The sequence below is a fragment of the Clarias gariepinus genome, chromosome 19 (assembly GCF_024256425.1).
Source record: "Clarias gariepinus isolate MV-2021 ecotype Netherlands chromosome 19, CGAR_prim_01v2, whole genome shotgun sequence".
Lineage (NCBI taxonomy): Eukaryota > Metazoa > Chordata > Actinopteri > Siluriformes > Clariidae > Clarias > Clarias gariepinus.
Genome location: NC_071118.1, coordinates 15,394,680 through 15,415,037, shown reverse-complemented (window position 1 = coordinate 15,415,037; position 20,358 = coordinate 15,394,680). Strand labels below are relative to the sequence as shown.

Below are 20,358 nucleotides of genomic sequence, written 5' to 3'. Positions count from 1 at the left end.
AGTACCTAATTAAATAATAAATCATAAATATCCTCATATTTGCTCACTAACACTTTTTAAACTTTGCACTTATATATTACATACAGTATAATAAGTTTATTGACCTTGAAACCTTTTTCTTTTTTTTTGGGGGGGGGGGGGTATTCTATGGCAGTGCTTTTTAAAAGTTTAGGCGTCTGCTGTAATGACATTGATGTAAAAAAAACTCTGTCTTATGATGAGAATATGCATGTGGTTACAAATTATTACTATTCTTTGCTTACATAAATAAAAACCATGCTTACCATCGTTTATATTCACAATCATCCTACCTGTGGCTTTGTGTAAAAAAAAAAAAAAAAAAAAAAAAAAAAAAAAAACATACCAGTGCCAGTACCAGTAGAACTTTAATGTAGGCTGTCCTTGGTTACAATGACAGTAAATCACAGTGTTTGTGTAATGGTCATTTAAATTCTAAAGTTATGTAAGTAATACATAACACTAACAATGCCAATACTCTGTACAATACAAATGGTTTATTTGCAGCTACTGTAGAAGTCAAGGCACTAAGCATTTTAAATATTAGTAATAAATTAGAAAAGTATCATATCATGATTATACTGAATTGGTTCAATTCTGACATTTTCCAATGTTTATCACTCTGACGTCTTTCCCCGAGCACCTCCAAGCCCCAGCCTCACACTCTGTCATAGACTTATGGTCGCCATTCTCTACAGAGACACAAAGATGAGCAGGTTCTTCTGGGCAATCCTCTGGGTCTTTACAATTACACTTCACACCTAAAAGCACACAACAGCATTCATTTCAGTTCAATTTCAGTAACATGTACGTTCAAACATCCCACTAGAGGGAGTGCTGTTGTGCTAAATATCAGCACAGCTATGATATTAGTAATGGTTGTAGGCAAAGGACCAGCTCATGTGCCAAAGGTATTACAGCCATTATAAAATCCAGCACAAAATCACAACCTCGAGTCTGATATTAATTTTATAAAACAGTTTCACAAACACCATATCTTGTCAAAAGATTTATTTGTTTGTTTATTTAACTAGTTATTTTGCAACACCAACACATATCCTTCTGTATCTGGTGAAACTAACCAACTGCGAGACAGTTGTTAAACAACAGTTATTTGTGATTTAACCTGTGTCTCGGTTGTAAATGTGGGTTTTGGCAGGTACCTGGTCTCTCTCCTCAGTACACATGCTAACAGGCAACATTTATTTAATTATTGGTTATTAGAACACCTGGGATGCGGAGTAATACATACAGTATAGTTACATGTTCCAGTGGTGTTATCATCTTTTATCACCACTTTTGAATTGTCAACTCTGATTGGTCATAAAATGATAGTTACTCTTCTATAAAGGCAACTCTAAGAATAGTTACCAGTTGCCTTTTTTGCGTGATTAAATCACTTTAATTAATTAAAATGATTTGAATTAAGAAAGGTGAGGAAATAACCCCATTTTGGATGCTATATTAGGAGCTAACTTACTGTATGTTCACACCATTTCATTCTTAATTAAAAAAAGAACTGGAAATGCATGCATATTCTTGTGGTATAAAAAAATAAAGCACTTTTTGGAACATGCTTTTAATAATAAACTGTAGAGTAGTACCACTATCTCAGATTCAATAATTTGATCTGCCCTGAAGTGTTTTATTTCTAAAATAATATTCAGGAAGTCATACCAGTGCATTTCTCCCATGGCTTGCAGTCTTGACAGGATGTGAATTTGGTTTCTGGCCAATCACACATATTGTCTTGGAGCAGGGACAATGTCCTGCCTAGACACTGCAGGGCACCAAGCTGGCAAACACCCATCCGGTTTACCAGGCCAGGACGCACAGTGGCACACACTTGCAAAGATGACCTGTGGAATATGACACGAGGCATTTAACCAGGCTTTACTTTGCAAACATATATGTATGTATATATGCACATCTATGAGGATTTTGCTCAGGATCCAATGTTAGCATTGCTAATCACTATATAAGAGGTATCTCAATGGTTAAGGCTTTGGACTAAGGGCATTGGAATATGGTCGGAAGGTGCCAGGTTTAAATCTCACAGCCACCAAGTTGTCCCGGTTGGACCCTTGAGCAAGGCCCTTAACCTTCAACTGTTTAGATGTATAATGAGATGTAAATGAAAAATATAAGTTGCTCTAGAGAAGGGCGTCTGCCAAATGCCTAAATGTACAGTAAATATGATATTTCTAGCTGCTGCATATAGAACTGTGTGCAAAAGTTTTAAGCCAACCCTCAATTCTTCTTCTTCTGCTCAGCAGCTCCCGTCAAGGGGTCACCAAAGTGTACCATCTGGTCCGCACACAACTTGGCACAAGTTTTACACCGGATGCTCTTCCTGACACAACCCTCCTATTTTTCTAACTGGGCTTGGGACTGGTACTGTATGTAGTGGCTGGGTAGTATGGGTAGGCTTTAGAGTCTTGCCTCATTTCTTCACATAAAATGTAATTAAATTATGTAGATTAAATTAAAGAAATTAAAGCAGCAACCTCATTTCCCCACTCATTTGTTCCAAGCACTCAGCATTCATTATTGCCAGTATACTAATCACAGGCCTGATCATCTGTTATAATCTACCCCTGTTTCTCACTGGTTCATGTCTTAAGTTAGATGTTTTATGCCTAAATTATTACACGTCAAATGAGGGCCAAAAAAAAAAAAAAAAAAAAGGAACCCTGGAGAACTATTTCTTAATACTACAGTACATTAAAAATTACAAGAATGTCTGTTTTTTGGAAGCAAAATATGATGAGATGAGGGTAAGCTTGAGACTTTTGCATAGCATTGTATACATTTATGATTTGTGTGAAATGTAATATGTTTCAAAACATGTTTTTGACATGTGTTGCTTCTATTGGCATGAAACTTTAATCAAAAAAGGTCGGGAAGGCTAAAATGTTTGTACATCTAAAATGTGTGCTATTTCATTGATACGGTCAATAATACATTACATTAATAATGTTAAAGATATCACTTTTTTTTATTATTTAAAAATAGGCCTATGACCTTTTGCACAGTACTGTATACGACATGATACAGGAACTAAGCATATAAACCAGCTTACCCGCATTCATAAGGCACTTTGCACACACACTGGGATTGTCCAGCTTTCTCCCATGGCTTGCAGTTTAGGATTGACTCCAACTGGACCACTAAAACATACATTCCATTTTGGTGTTGGAAAATTAGAGGAAAATATTATTGCACAACAACAGAGTTTCCCAGAAAGACAATATGTTCTTCTGAGTTTGCATAACCATTTTAAGGCTGTGTCCAAAAAAATTGATAAAAAGGTTGTTCTGTTCAAAAGGCAGCTGCTGTCCGAGTTTTGGCAACATTAAGGAAGCACGTGTCTTTCTTGGCTTGTAACTTCCCATTATTTTAAGGATGACAGGCCAAATTGTTGCTCCCACTAAGATTTTTTTTTTATTCAAACGCAAAAACATCATTTTTAAATAGTTTTCTGTTTTGTTTATGTTTTATACACAGATGACATTGGTGTGACATTAAAACCACTGACGGTGATGTGAATAACATTAATTATCGTGTTACAATCAATATTAAGCATTAAGTAAAAAGTAGGTTCTCATAGTTTATGTATTAGAAGTAGGAAAGGGAGACAGGTAAAGATTAGAATGCTGAGCCAGACTGTTGAGGCTAGATGACTGGGTCAGAGCCTTTTTAAAAGAACAGGTCTTGTGGGGTGTTCCCAGTATGCAGTTATTAGCATCTACTAAAAGGGGTTTAAAGAAAATCATTTAATGAACTGGGGTCAGGGTCATGCATGCACAAGGTTCTTTATGCAATTATACAGCGTACATATGACCATATATATATATATATATATATATATATATATAGTGCCAGTGACCAGCACAGTTTGTAATTCACCGACACCTAAACACACCCACTGAACCTAGTAAATGACAGATTATTTGAATCAGCTGTGTTTGAGAAGAAGAATCACCAAACTGTGTTGGACACTGGCCCTCCAGGACTGGAATTGAAGACTCCTTTTTTAGGGCATTGATGGCTCAGTGGTACAGTAGGCTTAGTTTCGCCTGCCATATAAAGGCCTGGGTCTGTATCCCAGCCAATGCCACACACCCAGCCACTGGGGTTGCAGGGCCCTTTTGGTGCTGGTCTGAGACCATGTAAAAATGGGAGGGTTGCATTAGAAAGAGCACTTGTGCCAGTATTTAAAAAAGTATGTGGATCAGAGGATCCGCCGAAGTAACCCCTAATGGGATCTGTTTTCTCATTAAAGCCCCATAATAAATGTGTGATTTTCGTTCAAATGCTATTTAAAAACTGGTTTAAAATAAGTTTTAAGTGATTTGGTTATTGTTGGAAACCAGCTTAAAGTTTCTACCTGGGTTGCATTTAAAAGTGTTTGGTATTGGAGACCAGCTTAGACTGGCACGGCAAAGTATCTCCTGCTGTCCCTCTGGCTGCATGCCACTGGGACATGACAAGGACACAGCCTCTCCTATCGAATACACCTGCTTCAAGGGTGAGGCGATGACATGATTCAAGAGTTGTGGAGCATCACATGAAGTTCCTGGTACACAGCACAAAGGTTAAATTAAACATTTTAAGAATTTGATATTTCCACAAAGAGCCTGTTTTTAGTTGAAGCTAAAAGGTATTTTGAACTGATATATACCAAAAATCATCATCTTCTTGTAGTACTTTTGTACCCACATATACAGTCGTTAGCTCCCTCCCCAGTGTCTTTTTTTTCTTTTTTCTTTTTAACTTAATAAGCAACATTTGCAACTTGTAACATTACCATGAAATCACAAAGCCATATATCCTGAAGATTTTTCCATTTAAAGTTACTGGAGATTTTTTCTATAAAAATAAAATAGTTTTCCTTGTAGATAACTACATGTTTTGTATTTGCTGAGGAATTGTATTATATAAAATATTTGCCATAAAGTCCCTATAAATGAACTGTATATTAAAAAAACAATAACATATCACTTGTGATTCCCAGCTGTACTATTGTAAGACCTACTTTTATTTAAAAAAAATAAAATAAATTAACAACTCTATTCAACAGCACATTGGTATAAATATTCTGTATCAAATACATGAATAAGGAGGGGCAACTGACATTATGCACAAAATATTTGCATTAAAATTTGATGTGTAAAACCGTCACACTATGTTTAATCCTAAACCGAGACCTGCAATCTTGAAAAACCTCTGATAGTACATAATTGCTCTTTATTTGACTTACTCTTGCACTCTATTTGTCCTCTCCTCCAGTTCAGGCTCTCAGTACATTGAGCAACAGGATCTCCAACAAGGTAATATCCTTCAATGCAAGTGTATTCAATCTTACTGCCAACTGTATAAACGTCTTTAGGGCTCTTAACATGGACAAAAAATAGTAAAGAAGAAGATGCTTAAGGAGTAAGCCAATATGTCAGTTTGTTTATAGAAATAATAGGTTGCTTTATGACAGCGAGAGAACCTCACCAAAACAAATCCATTTCGTAGAGGAGGTGGAAACTTGCAGGACTTTGCTGGTGTCAGGGATGGATCAAAGCAATGTGGCTCCATAAATCTAAAATGCCAATCACAGTGATTAGACTAAAGTTAATTTATACTATAGTTAATACTACTTTATAAGGAAGTGTTGTCCAAGAGTGTTTTTTTTACAATCACACCTTAAGTGTTCAAGATCTGGGTCTTCACAGGCTTTGTGCTCAATCATAGGGCCTATACAATGCTTGCCTCCATTTTTTGGTGTGGGATTATTACATGTGCGAGTCCTTGATTTCTGACCTTTGGTACATGTTCCCCAGGCTGACCAGCAGTTCCAACCACCATCAACCACTCCTGAAAAATAACAGCCAGGAAAAGAATTAATGATATTATGGTAATAATAAATGATAGTAAATGTAACTATAAAAGAATAAAAAAGCTAACATACTGTATGTGTTACTCTTTATAGTAACATTTACTGTTGTACAAATTTCTTGTAGTGCATTTACTTGACTATATCAAAATTTACAGTGTTTTCTCTCAAATAACACATTACTGTCAGAGCTGTCAGTGTAGAAAAAAAACTTTTTAATAAATGACCAATCAGTCACAACACACAACACTGTGGTATGAATCAAGGGGTAGCTGGGCCAGGGGTAGCTCAGTGGTTAAGGCATTGGACTACGGTTCGGAAGATCCCAGGTTCAAACCCCACAACCACCAAGTTGCCACTGTTGGGCCCTTGAGCAAGGCCCTTAACCCTCAACTGCTCAGATGTGTAATGAGATAAAAATGTAAGTCGCTCTGGATAAGAGCGTCTGCTAAATGCCTAAATGTAAAATGTAAAATATTTCACAATACGTAATACACTCAGCTGCACCTGGCTGTTCTCCAAGCACGTGACCGTTCTGGCAGGATGTGCCACTGGTATCAGGTTTGCACACGCAGGTACATACTCCATCACTTAGCACAGGTCTGCCATTGTTGTGGCACGGCCTGCAGTGGCATGAGCTTTGCTCCTCAAGATAGGCCTCCAGCGCCCTTTTCAGGTGCAGCTTCTTTAACTGCGCGCATGACACCTCCTTCACCAGCTCATAGATTGGCCTCAGCTGAGAAAATTTTGACAAAAGGCTATAAATTAAATCTGTTGTGAAGGTCTGGATCTTTTAAACCAAAACACAGCTAAGTTCAAAAGTAATACTTATAGGAGAAAATAATGAAGGGAAAGAAATGATTAATGTGATAATGTTCAAATAAAAAGTTCAAAGATTGCAGTTTTCTTTATTCTGGCTTAGTGAATGGCAACAATTTGTTTTATTTCCTCTGAACAGTTTTTTTTTATTCTCTCAGTTTCTGTAAACCCAGTCCACTGCACATTCTCCATAACATTCGTAACTCAAACTGGGTCTGGAAACTGAACTTCATACCATAATTCTTTTTATGATATCCCTGTGATTAATCAGAATTTTACAACTAGGGAGAAAATTTTATGTTAAATTCTTTAAAAGAAATGAGGCTGACACTTTTCAAAACTGACTAATAATGGAGAATTATGCAGGCATAACTTTCTTATTCCTATAAAATTCTAAAAATTACACATTATGTTAACAAAGACCTTCTCGCTGCATTCTTGCAAGAGTTTATAGTAAAGTGTTTTCCAAAACAAGAAAGCTTTTTTTTTTTAACAATAAATCCTTTTTAACAAGAAACCTCTTATTTAGCTGTTTTTAATTAAAATTTTTTGGACATAGCCTACCTTCTTTTTGATAACCTGAGGGAAGTCCTTGATTGAGCCAGCCCATTTGGCATACATGGCAAGGTTTTTCTCAGGATTCTCCAGATCCAGCTGGCTTAAGCCAGCCACATAAGCACCATGCCCTCCAATAATATTCGTCTTTACTGGCAACGTCTGGCTGCTTTGTTCTGTAGAACAACATTTTGAAATTAAAATAAACCGCAAATTTTGTCTGAATAAGTGGATTGTTCTGTATGAACAGAAATAAAGTTACCATTGTAGCTCTTAATTGACTGAACTAGTTTCTCACACTTGGTTGTTGTTTTCTTTCGGAACAGACGTCTTTTGACACGTGTGACACACTTGTGAAAATCAATATCTGTTTGACCTGCATTTTTAAACATATATGAAAAATATTAAATCCATAAAAATATATAGCCTGTATAATTAATAAACAGATTTGGAACCTTCTGTTATAGGAATGGTATCATAAAACAGAGTTACTTTTTCTTAAAGTCTTAAAGTGTGTTATTCCTCTTCTACTAAAGCAATTTTTCAATGACTAGAATGTTTCTTAAAGGTGCTCCTGTCAAACAAAATGCACTTCCTTAAAATTCAAGTTTAACATTTACAATTGTTTAATTTTATAATAAGAAAACCCTCTTTTATAAGCTTTTACATGTTTCCCTATAGTGATCCACAAAAGGATTCACAGTTTATTGACCAGATAAAAATTTATTAGTTTTAATCAGATATCTTGAAACTCCTTCGGCAATAACTAAAAGTGGTAACAATTTAGAGCTTTATGAAAAGGTTGTGTAACTCTGAACACCAAGCCTTGATAGTTTAAGGAAATTATTTTACCTAAATCAAGAACACCAGATTTTTATCAAAAAACACATACTCATCTGACTCATAAACTGGGAGTCAAACTCCAGAAGGACCTGGTACGTTCCACCCAAAGAGCCCTCAGCCATGTAGTGTGTGCCATAAAGTTGTAGAAGTGAGCGGTATGCTGCTGGATCATATGTGCTAGGCAGAGCTGCTAGAGCTCTCCAAAACTCCTCAGAGAGTGGGAGGTACCCTGGGATGTTGTTTTGGAACTGAGCTACTTCTACCTCATTTTTAATAATCAAAAGCTGGTAGGCCTGGAGGAAAAAAAGCAGATTTTATGTCCCTGTTCAACACTGGTATTTAGTTGTGTATTTTTTATGCAACCACAGTGAGACAAGCTGAGCAGTTTCAAAGCTGCCAAAAGTCGAGATTAGAGTAGGATTATGTTTTTAATATCCAATAGGCCTATCAATGGGCTTGTCCCACACAGTAGCCCCCTCTCCCCTCTCAAATAAGAAAGGTCTTGATATACATACACTGTAGGTCAGGACTCGCTGTTTTGATGATATCTTTATGTTTCATACATTAAAGGACCAGAAACCAGTCTCAGAAAAATATCTGTCTTGTTTGTCTTTTTGTCTCTATGTCTTAGGTTAAACAATTTTGATTAGAAGGGACGTTATGAGCAGTTACATGCCAGATTAACACACAGTAGCCATCTTTTTCAGACAAATACAGCACTTTTGCCCTCAAGGTGGAGTCAGAGCCAAGGAACAGAGCAATGGGAGGTTTAGTAAATATGCACAGTATGTGAAACACACAGAACCGACCGCAATGCCTCTACAAAATGCCCAATTCCTCATTAAACGAAAGTGTGACACAGCATGGCTTACTCCAAAAAAGGTATAAAACCATTGAAAACTGAATCTTCAAAGATGGATGGACAGAAAGACAGACAGATATGTACTCTACCATTTAAAAGACATGACAACAACAAAAACAACAGTTAGTTGTTATTTTAAGACACAGAGGTCAGCCTTTCTGTAATAGTTCTTGCAAGAACAGTATTGTCAAGTGCATTTGCAAAATCCATCAAGAACCATAATGAAACTAGCTCTTATGAAGGCCAACCCAGGAGGGCAGGCCTAAGCAGTTCTGGTTAGGCAGCACAGTTAATTTGAGACCCAAAAATATATAGCAGAACCATGAAAAAAACTGTACGTAAAATGTGGTCACTGCATGAGAGGTGCAGAAGTAAACAATCTGAAATACTGGTAAATAGCTGCTCTAAAATGGCACCATAGTTTCAATTAAGTAATAAGAGCCATTTAGTAACAAAGTTAGTTAATCAGTTAGTGTACAATACCTTGTCCCGCTTCAGTTCATTGTGGAAGGTTTTGTGATCATGGCCTCCTCGGATTTTATATCGTTCCTCTACATGGTCTGTGTAGGCCCATGAGCTTTTGTAAAACTCGTCACTAAAGTCATTGTCAACAGCCACCTGATTAAAAATGTGACAAAGATCATGAACTATTTATAGTGTTAACAAATTTATATACTGACATAATTCATCCTAAACTAGCTTGTGGTGGAAATTATCTATAGGTTTTATATAGCACCCCACTAAGGAAAAATGTTAAAACTTATAAAGGTGAACTTTAACAGACAAACAATCCCGTCAAAAAGTATATACTGTATACAATTGTTTTAGCCCACAAAATGTCTGTCATGCACACTCAATACGCGACCCGGAAGTAATGCGTTCGCAAACCAGGAAGCATAAGAGGAGTAAACAAACCACGGCTTAGCGCTCAGTCATTGAGTTTGGCCCATGTCGGTTCAGGCTGTTCGTCTACCAATTCGTGAGTTCTCACGTTTTTGGGTTTTGCTTTCTAATTTGAGTGTGTGTTATAGGACGCGGGTTAAATTTGTGTTTTTCCCTTGCTTCCCTTTTGTGAGAGTCACCAACTCGCTTGATTCCGCATTTGGGTTTACCAATCACGCTACAAAGGGCTAACCGCTAAAGCTAAGTCTTCTGGTCACTTCAGGTTAGTTCATTGACAGAATGACTAAGCCCACCACGGTAAACACAGCGGACCATGCGCGCCTCTGAGAGGTGGTGGACCGGCATGCCGAGCTTATCAATAAGCTAAGCGGAGAGATCGCTACTCTGTGCCAGAGCGTCCAAGACTCCATCGATCGGCTCCCTGGAGGGTCTGATCCAGCTAGCCCTCCGCATTGATCAGCGCCTTCTCTCTCTCGTTCGAAGCCAGCTCCAAGGACCCTGCCGCCTGCTCCCATCCACTATTGCACTGCACCTCAACCACCGACCACGTTCACCACTAACACTGGTTTTGTCAGATCTCCACCTCCTGCCGTGGTTGACACCGGAGCCGGGGAACCCATGCAATTAGGACGCGCCTCCAGTCCAAGTGCACCTCCAATTATCGACTCCGGGGCAGCAGGTAACTTCATTGACTCTTCTTATGGCAAAAGATTGGGGGTAAAATTTGAGGCGTTATCCCAGCCCGTTCGGATTACATCTGTCGACGGTCGGCCCCTATCCACCAGTCCCATCACCACCCAAACTCAACTCATCACTCTCATCATTGACCAACATCAAGAACAGATCAGTTTTCACGTCACCACCATCTCCTCTCCTCCCATCATCCTTGGACATCCGTGGCTTCTTCAACACGACCCCCTCATCTCCTGAACACAAAATCGGATTTTACAGTGGGGCACGACCTGCACTGAACTATGCCTAAGGGCGTCGACTGGGACGTGCTCTAGGGAGTCCGAGGCCCCCGACGTCGACACCAACGCCCTCCCAGAGGCATATCGAGACCTGGCAGAGGTATTCTGCAAACAACGAGCCACCCACCTTCCTCCACATCGCCCATATGACCTCGCCATAGATCTCCAACCAGGCACGATACCACCCCGCGGCCACCCCTACTTATTGACATCTACACAGACACGGGCGATGGTGGAGTACGTAACCAACGCCCTCTGCCAAGGTGCCATCAGGCCCTCCTCCTCACCTGCCTCCGTGGGGTTCTTCTTTGTAAAGAAGAGGGGCGGCGAACTTCGCCCATGTGTCGACTATCGGGGGCTAAATAACATCACTATCAAAAACCGACACCCATTGCCTCTTACCAACTCAGCCCTGGACGCCCTCTCTGGTGCCACCATCTTTACAAAGTTGGACCTTCGGAGCGCCTACAACTTGGTGCGCATCAGAGAGGGCGATGAGTGGAAGACGGCTTTCATCACCCCCACTGGACATTATGAAAGCCTTGTGATCCCATTTGGACTATGCAATGCCCCCGCCGCGTTTCAACACCTCATCAATGATTTTCTCCAAGACATGCTAGGACGATGGGCATTTGCATTTCTAGATGATATCCTCATCTACTCCCTTACCGCTGAGGAACACACCCAGCACGTCAGGGCGGTCCTAAAGAGACTACTCGCCCATCAGCTGTACTGTAAGTTGGAAAAGTGCCGTTTTTCACGAGCACTCCACCACGTTTCTGGGTTTTGTCATCTCGTCCCAGGCTGTGGCCATGGACCCACAGAAGCTAGAGGTTGTGCGTCCATGGCCCCTACCCAAGACTCTTAAACAACTTCAACGGCTTCTCGGGTTTGCGAATTTCTATCGTCGCTTTATCCGGGACTACAGTACAGTTGCCTCGCCCCTAACCGCCCTGACTCGTCCCTCATCTCTCCCTTTCCACCTCAACCCTTCTGCCATCTCTGCCCCCAGAAGACTCTGCCACAGTTGCACCACAGCTCCCATTCTTCTTCATCCTGACGTCAGTAAACCATTCCTTGTGGAGGTGGACGCTTCAGATGTGGGCGCTGGAGCTGTTCTCTCTCAACGAGTTCCAGATCAGAAACTACACCCATGTAGTTTCTTCTCCAAAAATTTTTACCCCACTCAGTAGTGATACGGGGTAGGGGACCGCGAGCTGCTGGCCATAAAGTGGGCTTTGGAGCTGACTGGCTCCAGGGCGCCAGAAAGCCATTCATCATCTGGACGGACGATCAAAACCTCATCTCCATCAGGAACCTGAAGCAGCTGAATCCCCGACAGGCGCGGTGGGCGTTGTTTTTTAAAAACATTTAAATTTTCATCTCTCATACTGCCCGGGATCCAAAAATACTAAAGCTGATGCGCTCTCTCGCCAATTTGAGCTGGATCCCCCCGGGCGGACCCCGCGCCTGTTCTTCCTTCATCCAAGATCATCGCACCACTTCAACTGGAAACGAGGGTCCGCCAGCCGCAGACCACAGGGACCGAACCGGCAGGTGTACCGCCTGGACGACTCTATGTACCCGAAACCATGAGATCCGAGGTCCTCCAATGGGGCCACTCCTCCCTCCTCTCAGGACACCCAGGCACAATACGCTCCCTTCAGTTTCTCCAGCGGGACTTCTGGTGGCCATCTGGAGTTCGTTCAGGCATGTCCAGTGTGCGCCAGGGCCAAGGACACTAACCAACCTACGCCGGGAGACCTTCAACCCCTTCCGGTTCCCCGTCGACCCTGGACGCATATTGCCGTCGACTTTGTCGTGGGCCTGCCGGTCTCCGAAGGAAAAGACACCATCATGACCATCGTCGATCGGTTCTCTAAGGCCGTGCATCTGGTGGCCCTCGCCGGACTCCCGTCAGCCAAGCCTGGTATTAGAGCATGTAGTCCGTCTGCATGGGTTCCCTAAGGACATCGTCTCAGACAAATTCTGGAAGGCCCTCTGCCGTCTGATCGACTTCACCTGCAGTCTATTGTCAGGATACCATCCACAGACTAACGGTCAGACGGAGGGGACCAACCAACAACTGGAGCGCTATCTGAGATGTTTTATCGCCGACCGTCAGCGCTCCTGGGCTCGCTACCTTATCTGAGCTGAACTTTCACACAATCTCCATGTATCTTCAGCCACGAAGCTAAGCCCATTTGAGGTGTGCTACAGCTTCCAACCTTCGATGTTCAACCATCAAGAACCGGAGGTTGATGTGCCGTCAGCCCAACAGTTGGTCCGCCGGTGTCAACGACTTTGGAACCAGGCGAATCGATCCATCCACCAGGCCAACAACCGTTACACCATCCAACATCGCCGTCGACACCCTCCGGGACGACCTCATTACTCTCCGGATAAACCCAGTCACCTACCGGCTCCAGCTGCCTGCGGCGCTCCGGATCCATCCCATATTTCACATCTCTCAACTAAAACCCTTCACTACCCCATGGTTCCAACTAGCCCCCCGCTCCTCCTCCCCGCATCATCGACAGTGGTCCCGCCTACACTGTGCGTCGAATCCTTGATTCCCGACCTCGGGGCAGAGGCACCCAGAACCTGGTCGATTGGGAAGGCTCAATAGTGACCGGCACTAGGACCCGGAAGTAATGCGGTCGCAAACCAGGAATAAACAAGCGCTCAGTCATTGAGTTTGGCCCATGTCGGTTCAGGCTGTTCGTCTACCAATTCGTGAGTACTCACCTTTTTGGGTTTTGCTTTCTGATTTAAGTGTGTGTTATAGGACGCGGGTTAAATTTGTGTTTTTCCATTGCTCCCATTTTGTGAGAGTCCTTAAACCAACTCGCGTGGTTATCCTGCCTACTCGCTTGCTTCCACGTTTGGGTTTACAAATCACGCTACAAAGGGCTAACCGCTAAAGCTAAGTCTTCTGGTCACTTCAGGTTAGTTCACTGACAATGTCATAACAATCTTAGGTCAACAAATATCTGTCATACTGTATATTAAGCAGTTGTCATAAATGCTTATGTAGGTAAAATCTAGCGTTATATAAAAAAAGGTAAAAATAAGAGAGGCAAAAGTTATAACTGTGTTTTATGCTTTAAACACAAACAAATTAGGATTTTATTAAATTTGTACTACTAAAGCTTTTTAAATGTCTAAATAACGTATATGTCATGTTTAAAAATGTAAAAGGATAAGCTGTACTGTTGCACACTACACACAATGTAATTGGGTTGGATTTATGACATAATGTTGATTTTTTTTTTTAATAACTTTAATTTGATTTCCCAAAATTGCACCCTAACCCTGATTAGGCAGTTAGTAAAAGAAAAGGAATAAACGCCACATGCCGAATGAATGAGTATTACTGTATGTGTTAATGTTCATATCAGCTTGCTGCTTGCACTAGTTACATTCACAATCAATATAATATGATTGGTTCTTTATAGGAAGAATCAATTTATCACTTTTTTTACTCACCTGAAAGCTGTATCTAAGTATACTTTGTGGTAGTCTATAAAAGTCTTGATGGTCCCCACTAAACACTTTTCTGCACTGGCCACCAAAGCTGAGCGTGTTAATAACACCAGCCTTTAGCTTGCCTGTCAGCGCGTCAAACCTGTGAAATACAGCAGCGAATAAACATGGTAAATATAATTGTCTTGTAAGCTACGACATGCCACCCTTAAAAAACACATCTGCATTTTCCAACCTAATCCCTGCCCAACACATCTTTCACTCAACAGTGATTAGCATGGACAAGCTGCTTTGAGAAAAGCTTTGAGAAAAAAACAGAAACCTTGTGTACTCCATATTCACATGGTAAAGTCTAAAGTTAGGAGTTTGGAGTTTTGGGTTTTTGTTTTTTTTCCCCCTCAGTACAGGAAAATGTATTGAAGGCTTATCCAGATGGCACATAACCTCTAGATACAGTATAAATCGGGTTGGAAAACAAAGGCTATTCCCTTAATAAGCAATGTTTCTTACCCTTTTCCAGTGAGATCAGAATTGGGTGGAGTCTTATGCAAGTTACACACAGCTGTGCTAAACTGGTCACAACGCTGTTCATCTAAACCATCCTCCTGGCAGTCATGATCACCATTACACACCAGAGTGGAGCTGATACACTGACCTGGACATGCACATAGTTTTTAAAAGTTCTGCCTTGCCTCTTTATGCTAAATGTAAACAATCATCTAAAATAGTCTCTCTCTCTCTCTCTCTCTCTCTCTCTATATATATATATATATATATATATATATATATATATATATATACAATATATACACACTACCGTTCAAAAGTTTTAGAACACTTGCAAATTTCTTTTTTTTTTGTTTAGTGATTTATTTCCTACATTCTACAACAATACTGGGGATTTTAAAACTATAAAATAACACATATGGGATTAGGTAATTACGTAAAAACAACAAAAACAACACTTAATTGTTATTTTAAGACACAGAGGTCAGCCTTTCTGTAATAGTTCTTGCGAGAACAGTATTGTCAAGTGCATTTGCAAAATCCGTCAATTTCACCATAATGAAACTGGCTCTCATGAAGGCCATCCCAAGAGGGCGAGACCAAAACCTCCTTCTGCCGCAGACGAGAAGTTTATTTAGAGTTATCAATCTGAAAAATCACCAATTAACAGCACCTCAGATTAGAGGCGTTATAAAGTCTTTACAGAGCATAAGTAGCAAAAACATCTCAATATCAACTGTTCAAAAGAGATTAATGCATTTTTTGGACGCCTTCAGCATTCTTTTACAATGTAGAAAGAAATAAAAATCAGGAACCATCATGGAGTTAGAAAGTGTTTTAAAACTTTTGAACGGTAGTGTGTATATATATATATATATATATATTAATATATTTAGTATATATTTTTTTTTTAAGGCTGGGTACCAGAAGTGCATCGAAAACGATTTCCACATCCTGCTTCCAGGGGACAGCTTTTGGTAGGGACACATGCTTGTTTTTGAACGGCCTCTCCTGTGCAAACACTGCCACCGAACTGAGGGAAAACTTGTATAGAGCGAGTTCTAACCTAAGATAACGAAACAAAAATGATTTAAAGAATATGATTAAATAGGATTAAAGTTTTATTTCAGTCAATTTAATTTACACTTCTTTGTTTTTGTCCACCTGTAATTTGCTACAGCCATCACACTCCGACCACTCTCCGTACATGCCCCATATGCAGTTTACTGGCTGCTCACATCTGTCAGAGCAAACGCAAAAATACGCATTAAACATGATCTGATTATTTCTACTCATAAACTGCTAACCAGTCATGAATATAAAATAATGCAAAACACATCAAGATATTTGTCAGGCAACACATTTTTCCTGTCTAAAATGGTTTTATTTTGCACTGGTTCTCTAAGGATAATATTAAGCACCAAAGCGTTGTGCCTCAAATGACTCTGTAAAATTGTTCAGTGTCTAAAACTGACCTCCAAATGTAGTTAATTAGGAAGATATTTTAGTTTTGGTGATGCTGCAAGAATAATGTAGTTAAAAAGTTATGGAAGATTACAGCTGCCAGCTTCAATAGCCACATGACATAATAGAATGACTCAAGATTCAAATCAATACTTGGGTAGTTCATCGATAACATTCATTCTTAAGAGCCAAAATATTTCTGAAAAAGAATTGACTCATTTGCTTAGAAGAGCTGACTCATTCACCTAAACTTGTTGATCTGTTAACCTAAAACTAACTCATTTGTAAATTACACATCGGTGTGTTCAGCACATAAAGTGATTGACCTTAAAGAATTTTTATCTTTGAGACACAACTCTACAAAGCCATTTATTTTGACTGATCAACTATGTTTTTAAGGAAACGAGTTTGTTTTTTTGGACAAGCTAACCCAAAGATATGTGATATAACCAGGTTTTCAAAAAGTGTTATTTTATGCTGATATACTGTATAAAACCCCTGTTTTAACCTACCTTATATGTGACAAAGACAAGAACAGGATTAACAGGGAGGATGAACTGACAGTTAGCAGAGATTTCTGGAAACACATACCAGATATACCATACATCAGTCAGAAGTCAAAAATCAGAAGTCACAAATACATGTTTTTTTCCACCCAATACCACCTAAAACTTTCTTATATAAGCTGCACAACGTGACTTGAACACTTAAACACCTGTGACTTGACCTGTAACTTTGTAATTATGTACTGGAATGAAATTAATACTCAAGAATGAAATCAATTGGATGTTTTAAAATTAATACATCTTAATAGATTAAAATAAAGATTAAGATAAAAGTTTAGATCACACTGTAACTTTAGATGCCCTTTCTGTTCCATCAAGTGCAACAGTAAAAGACCTCGGTGTGATTATAGATTCCAGCCTTTCATTTGAAGCTCACGTCGATAATATTACCAGGATAGCATTCTTTCACCTCCGAAATATTGCCAAGATAAGAAATAAATTGTCGCTAAACGATGCAGAAAAACTAGTTCATGCTTTTATTACCTCTAGGTTGGACTATTGTAATGCCCTACTGTCTGGTTGTTCAACTAGGTGCATAAACAAGCTTCAGCTAGTCCAGAATGCAGCAGCGAGAGTCCTCACTAGAACCAGAAGATACGAGCACATCACACCTATCTTATCTTCACTCCATTGGCTCCCTGTAAAATTTCGCATTGATTTTAAAATACTACTCTTGACATATAAAGCATTAAATGGTCTCGCGCTGCAGTATCTGAGTAAACTGCTAGTGTTTTCTGATCCACGCCTACTTCGATCAAAGGATGCAGGCTACTTGTCAGTACCGCGTATTATGAAAACTACAGCAGGGGGCAGAGCTTTTTCTTACAAAGCCCCAAAATTATGGAATAGTCTTCCAAATAGTGTTCGGGACTCTGACACAGTCTCAGTGTTTAAGTCCAGGCTAAAAACCTATTCATTTAATCAAGCATTTTTATAAATAGATTTGCCTTAGGTAAAGGAGCAGATCTGGGGGACTCATGGACATAGAGTATTATGGTGAACTGGTATGTTTGGATGCTGTCCTCCCCTCTCATTGATTAGTCAGGTTTGTTGACGGTGAGTTGATTGTTTGCTTTACATTCCAGGGAGCCCTCATGTCTGTGTTTCCTTCTGGCTCTCCCTTTTAGTTATGCTGTCATAGTTAGTCCTGCCAGAGTCTGTACAGTAAATATACATTCACATTATACATTATGTGACTGTATCTCTCCTCTTCTGCTCTCTCCATTTATATTCCATACAAACTTACATAATTATTTTGATTGTGTAAAGCTGCTTTGCGACAACGGCAATTGTTAAAAGCGCTATACAAATAAAATTGAATTGAATTAAATAGTATTTTAAAAATATGAATGATTTAATAGAAATTAAATGCATTAAAAGAGTATGTTTTTTTGTATGAAAATGCAATTGTGAATAAACACAAACTTTATAATACCTGCAAAAAGAAAAATATTATAAAATGAGCAAAATAACCTCAATTGACTAGCTAGGTATATGTGATTTAATAAATAGGCATTTTTTATCCTAAATACCAGATTATGTGCTACTAACAAATGCCTTAAATAGATTTCTTGTTCAAGAAATGAGCAAAACGACATGAAATCAAATAAAGAATAAGAATAACAAACTGGGACTAATTTCCTTTTAATCGAGATTGTAGATTAATGAAGCTGATAAATAACGGTCAATTACACAGAATGAAGCAACCCCTGGATTGCATGTCCTTTGTGACTATTTTACTGTGTGTTTGTGTGTGTATTTGTGTGTGTATTTGTATGTGTGTGCGCGCCTGTGAGTAATAGCCCCACATCATTCTTATCACTTAATCGATGAGAAACTGTGATATAATGCATTGCTCAACACTAATATCAGTGTTGAGCTGTTGATATAAATTAGAGTTTTAGAGTTCCAAAAGTGTTTTTCTGCTAAGAAAAATAAATGTTTTATCAAGATAGTTCCTCAGTATTACAAAATGGTCAAACAATTCCATAAAGTGGCTTGTTATTGCTCTGGAAAAGTTCCTTGGATGATGACAGCATTTAAACAGACACTACACAGTACAAAGGTTTAATTCACCCTAGACTGCAGCCAGACTGCACGACTTTCTGGGAGATTATGAGTACACATGATATCAGTGAGTATATCAGTATGAGTAACACTGATATCGGCAGACTTTTTTATATGACAACTCAGAAATGGTGGATCCCACACTTAAGACTGCAACATATGAGGGATTATACAACTCGTTACTCCAAACTTTCACTACAACTTGAAAGCAAGAACAAACTTTCAAGACAAAGAAGAAGGAAATCAACAAATTGCGCGCAGACAATTGGCACCATCTTTGTGTGTATGACTTGGCTTTAATTCGTTACCACGGTGGACTAAATAAATAAATGCATGAATGAAGGAATACATGAATGTATAAAATAATGAATGAAGACCCAAGCATGGGGAATTGAATGATCCCGCCTCTTGTACTGTATGTTCATTGGCTACTGATGGTCGGGTCTGTGATCAGTGTACACTATGCAATGTTGGCTCTGAAAAACCTTACGTTTGATATACTGCACCTCATATCGGGAGGAGACCGTCCTCAGTCTGTTCCGCTTACACACTTACTAATTCGAGTCTGTACCCCTCACACACTTACAGATTTCTGTGGCTGTTTGTCACATCAACTGGCTGCAACGTGTCCTGACTGCTGCAAACTGGCACAAAATCTTGTCTTAAGTTATGTAGTGTGGCCTCAGTCTAAGTGTAGATGCTTTTGTCCTCATGACCTCATATGTCAGTAAAGTTACAGCTTTACTTTTGTACAAAGCTGACTATTACAATAACTCTTTCATAAAGAAAAACACTTCCACTGAGAAAAACGTCACTATATTAAGATTTCACCATTTTTCTGCTATAAGTAAACATTTTCATGTACTTTTTAGTCTGGTTTAGATAATGTGATGCATGTACTCTAAATGTCCATGTAAAGAGACATAACTATATAACATATAAACAATATGTTTTAGAATAGGTGCATTGATTAAAAAATGTGATCTGAATTAAAGTTGACTAATTACTGTTAGAGCTGCTGTTTTAGGACAATATGGTATAATAATTGTAGTGCAGTATTTTACCCAGTGTAGTGGTTTGTGTTTAGTGCTTACCTTCATGCTGTGGAGGCCTGAGTGACTCTGATATCCAGCTAAAGCAAGCCTGCGCTCATATAATAGTGCATGCAGAGAGATTACTCAACCCAGTGATTCCCTGCACTTACTCAACTGTAGGGCTGTTTTTGTACACAAACAATTTCTATGTGCTTTTCTTTTATTTGGTTTTGGACTGGCACCGGTATATTTTCACAATCTGACCTCGTGCAAAAGCTGTATTTTGTAAGTAGTACACAGATGTAGCCAAATAAAGAGTGGGACAAAATATGGCTCTTGTTTTTTATAAACCATCTGGAACTGCCAGGTCCATGAG

At 39.4% G+C, this 20,358-nt stretch overlaps 1 protein-coding gene across 1 annotated transcript; it reads right to left on the bottom strand.

The window, feature by feature from the left end:
- Nucleotides 1–367: 367 nt before the first annotated feature.
- c7b (complement component 7b) lies at nucleotides 368–20,085 on the bottom strand. Its single transcript, XM_053478084.1, has 18 exons — nucleotides 20,043–20,085; nucleotides 16,828–16,892; nucleotides 16,016–16,091; nucleotides 15,776–15,917; nucleotides 14,855–14,999; nucleotides 14,348–14,486; nucleotides 9,468–9,602; nucleotides 8,172–8,415; nucleotides 7,542–7,655; nucleotides 7,289–7,455; nucleotides 6,413–6,641; nucleotides 5,715–5,886; nucleotides 5,524–5,611; nucleotides 5,282–5,414; nucleotides 4,409–4,597; nucleotides 3,101–3,188; nucleotides 1,696–1,877; nucleotides 368–779 (listed from the first exon to the last, which is right to left on the bottom strand). Exons 1-18 carry the CDS (start codon nucleotides 20,046–20,048, stop codon nucleotides 610–612), a joined length of 2,484 nt encoding a protein of 827 aa, XP_053334059.1. The 5' UTR covers nucleotides 20,049–20,085; the 3' UTR covers nucleotides 368–609.
- Nucleotides 20,086–20,358: the final 273 nt, after the last annotated feature.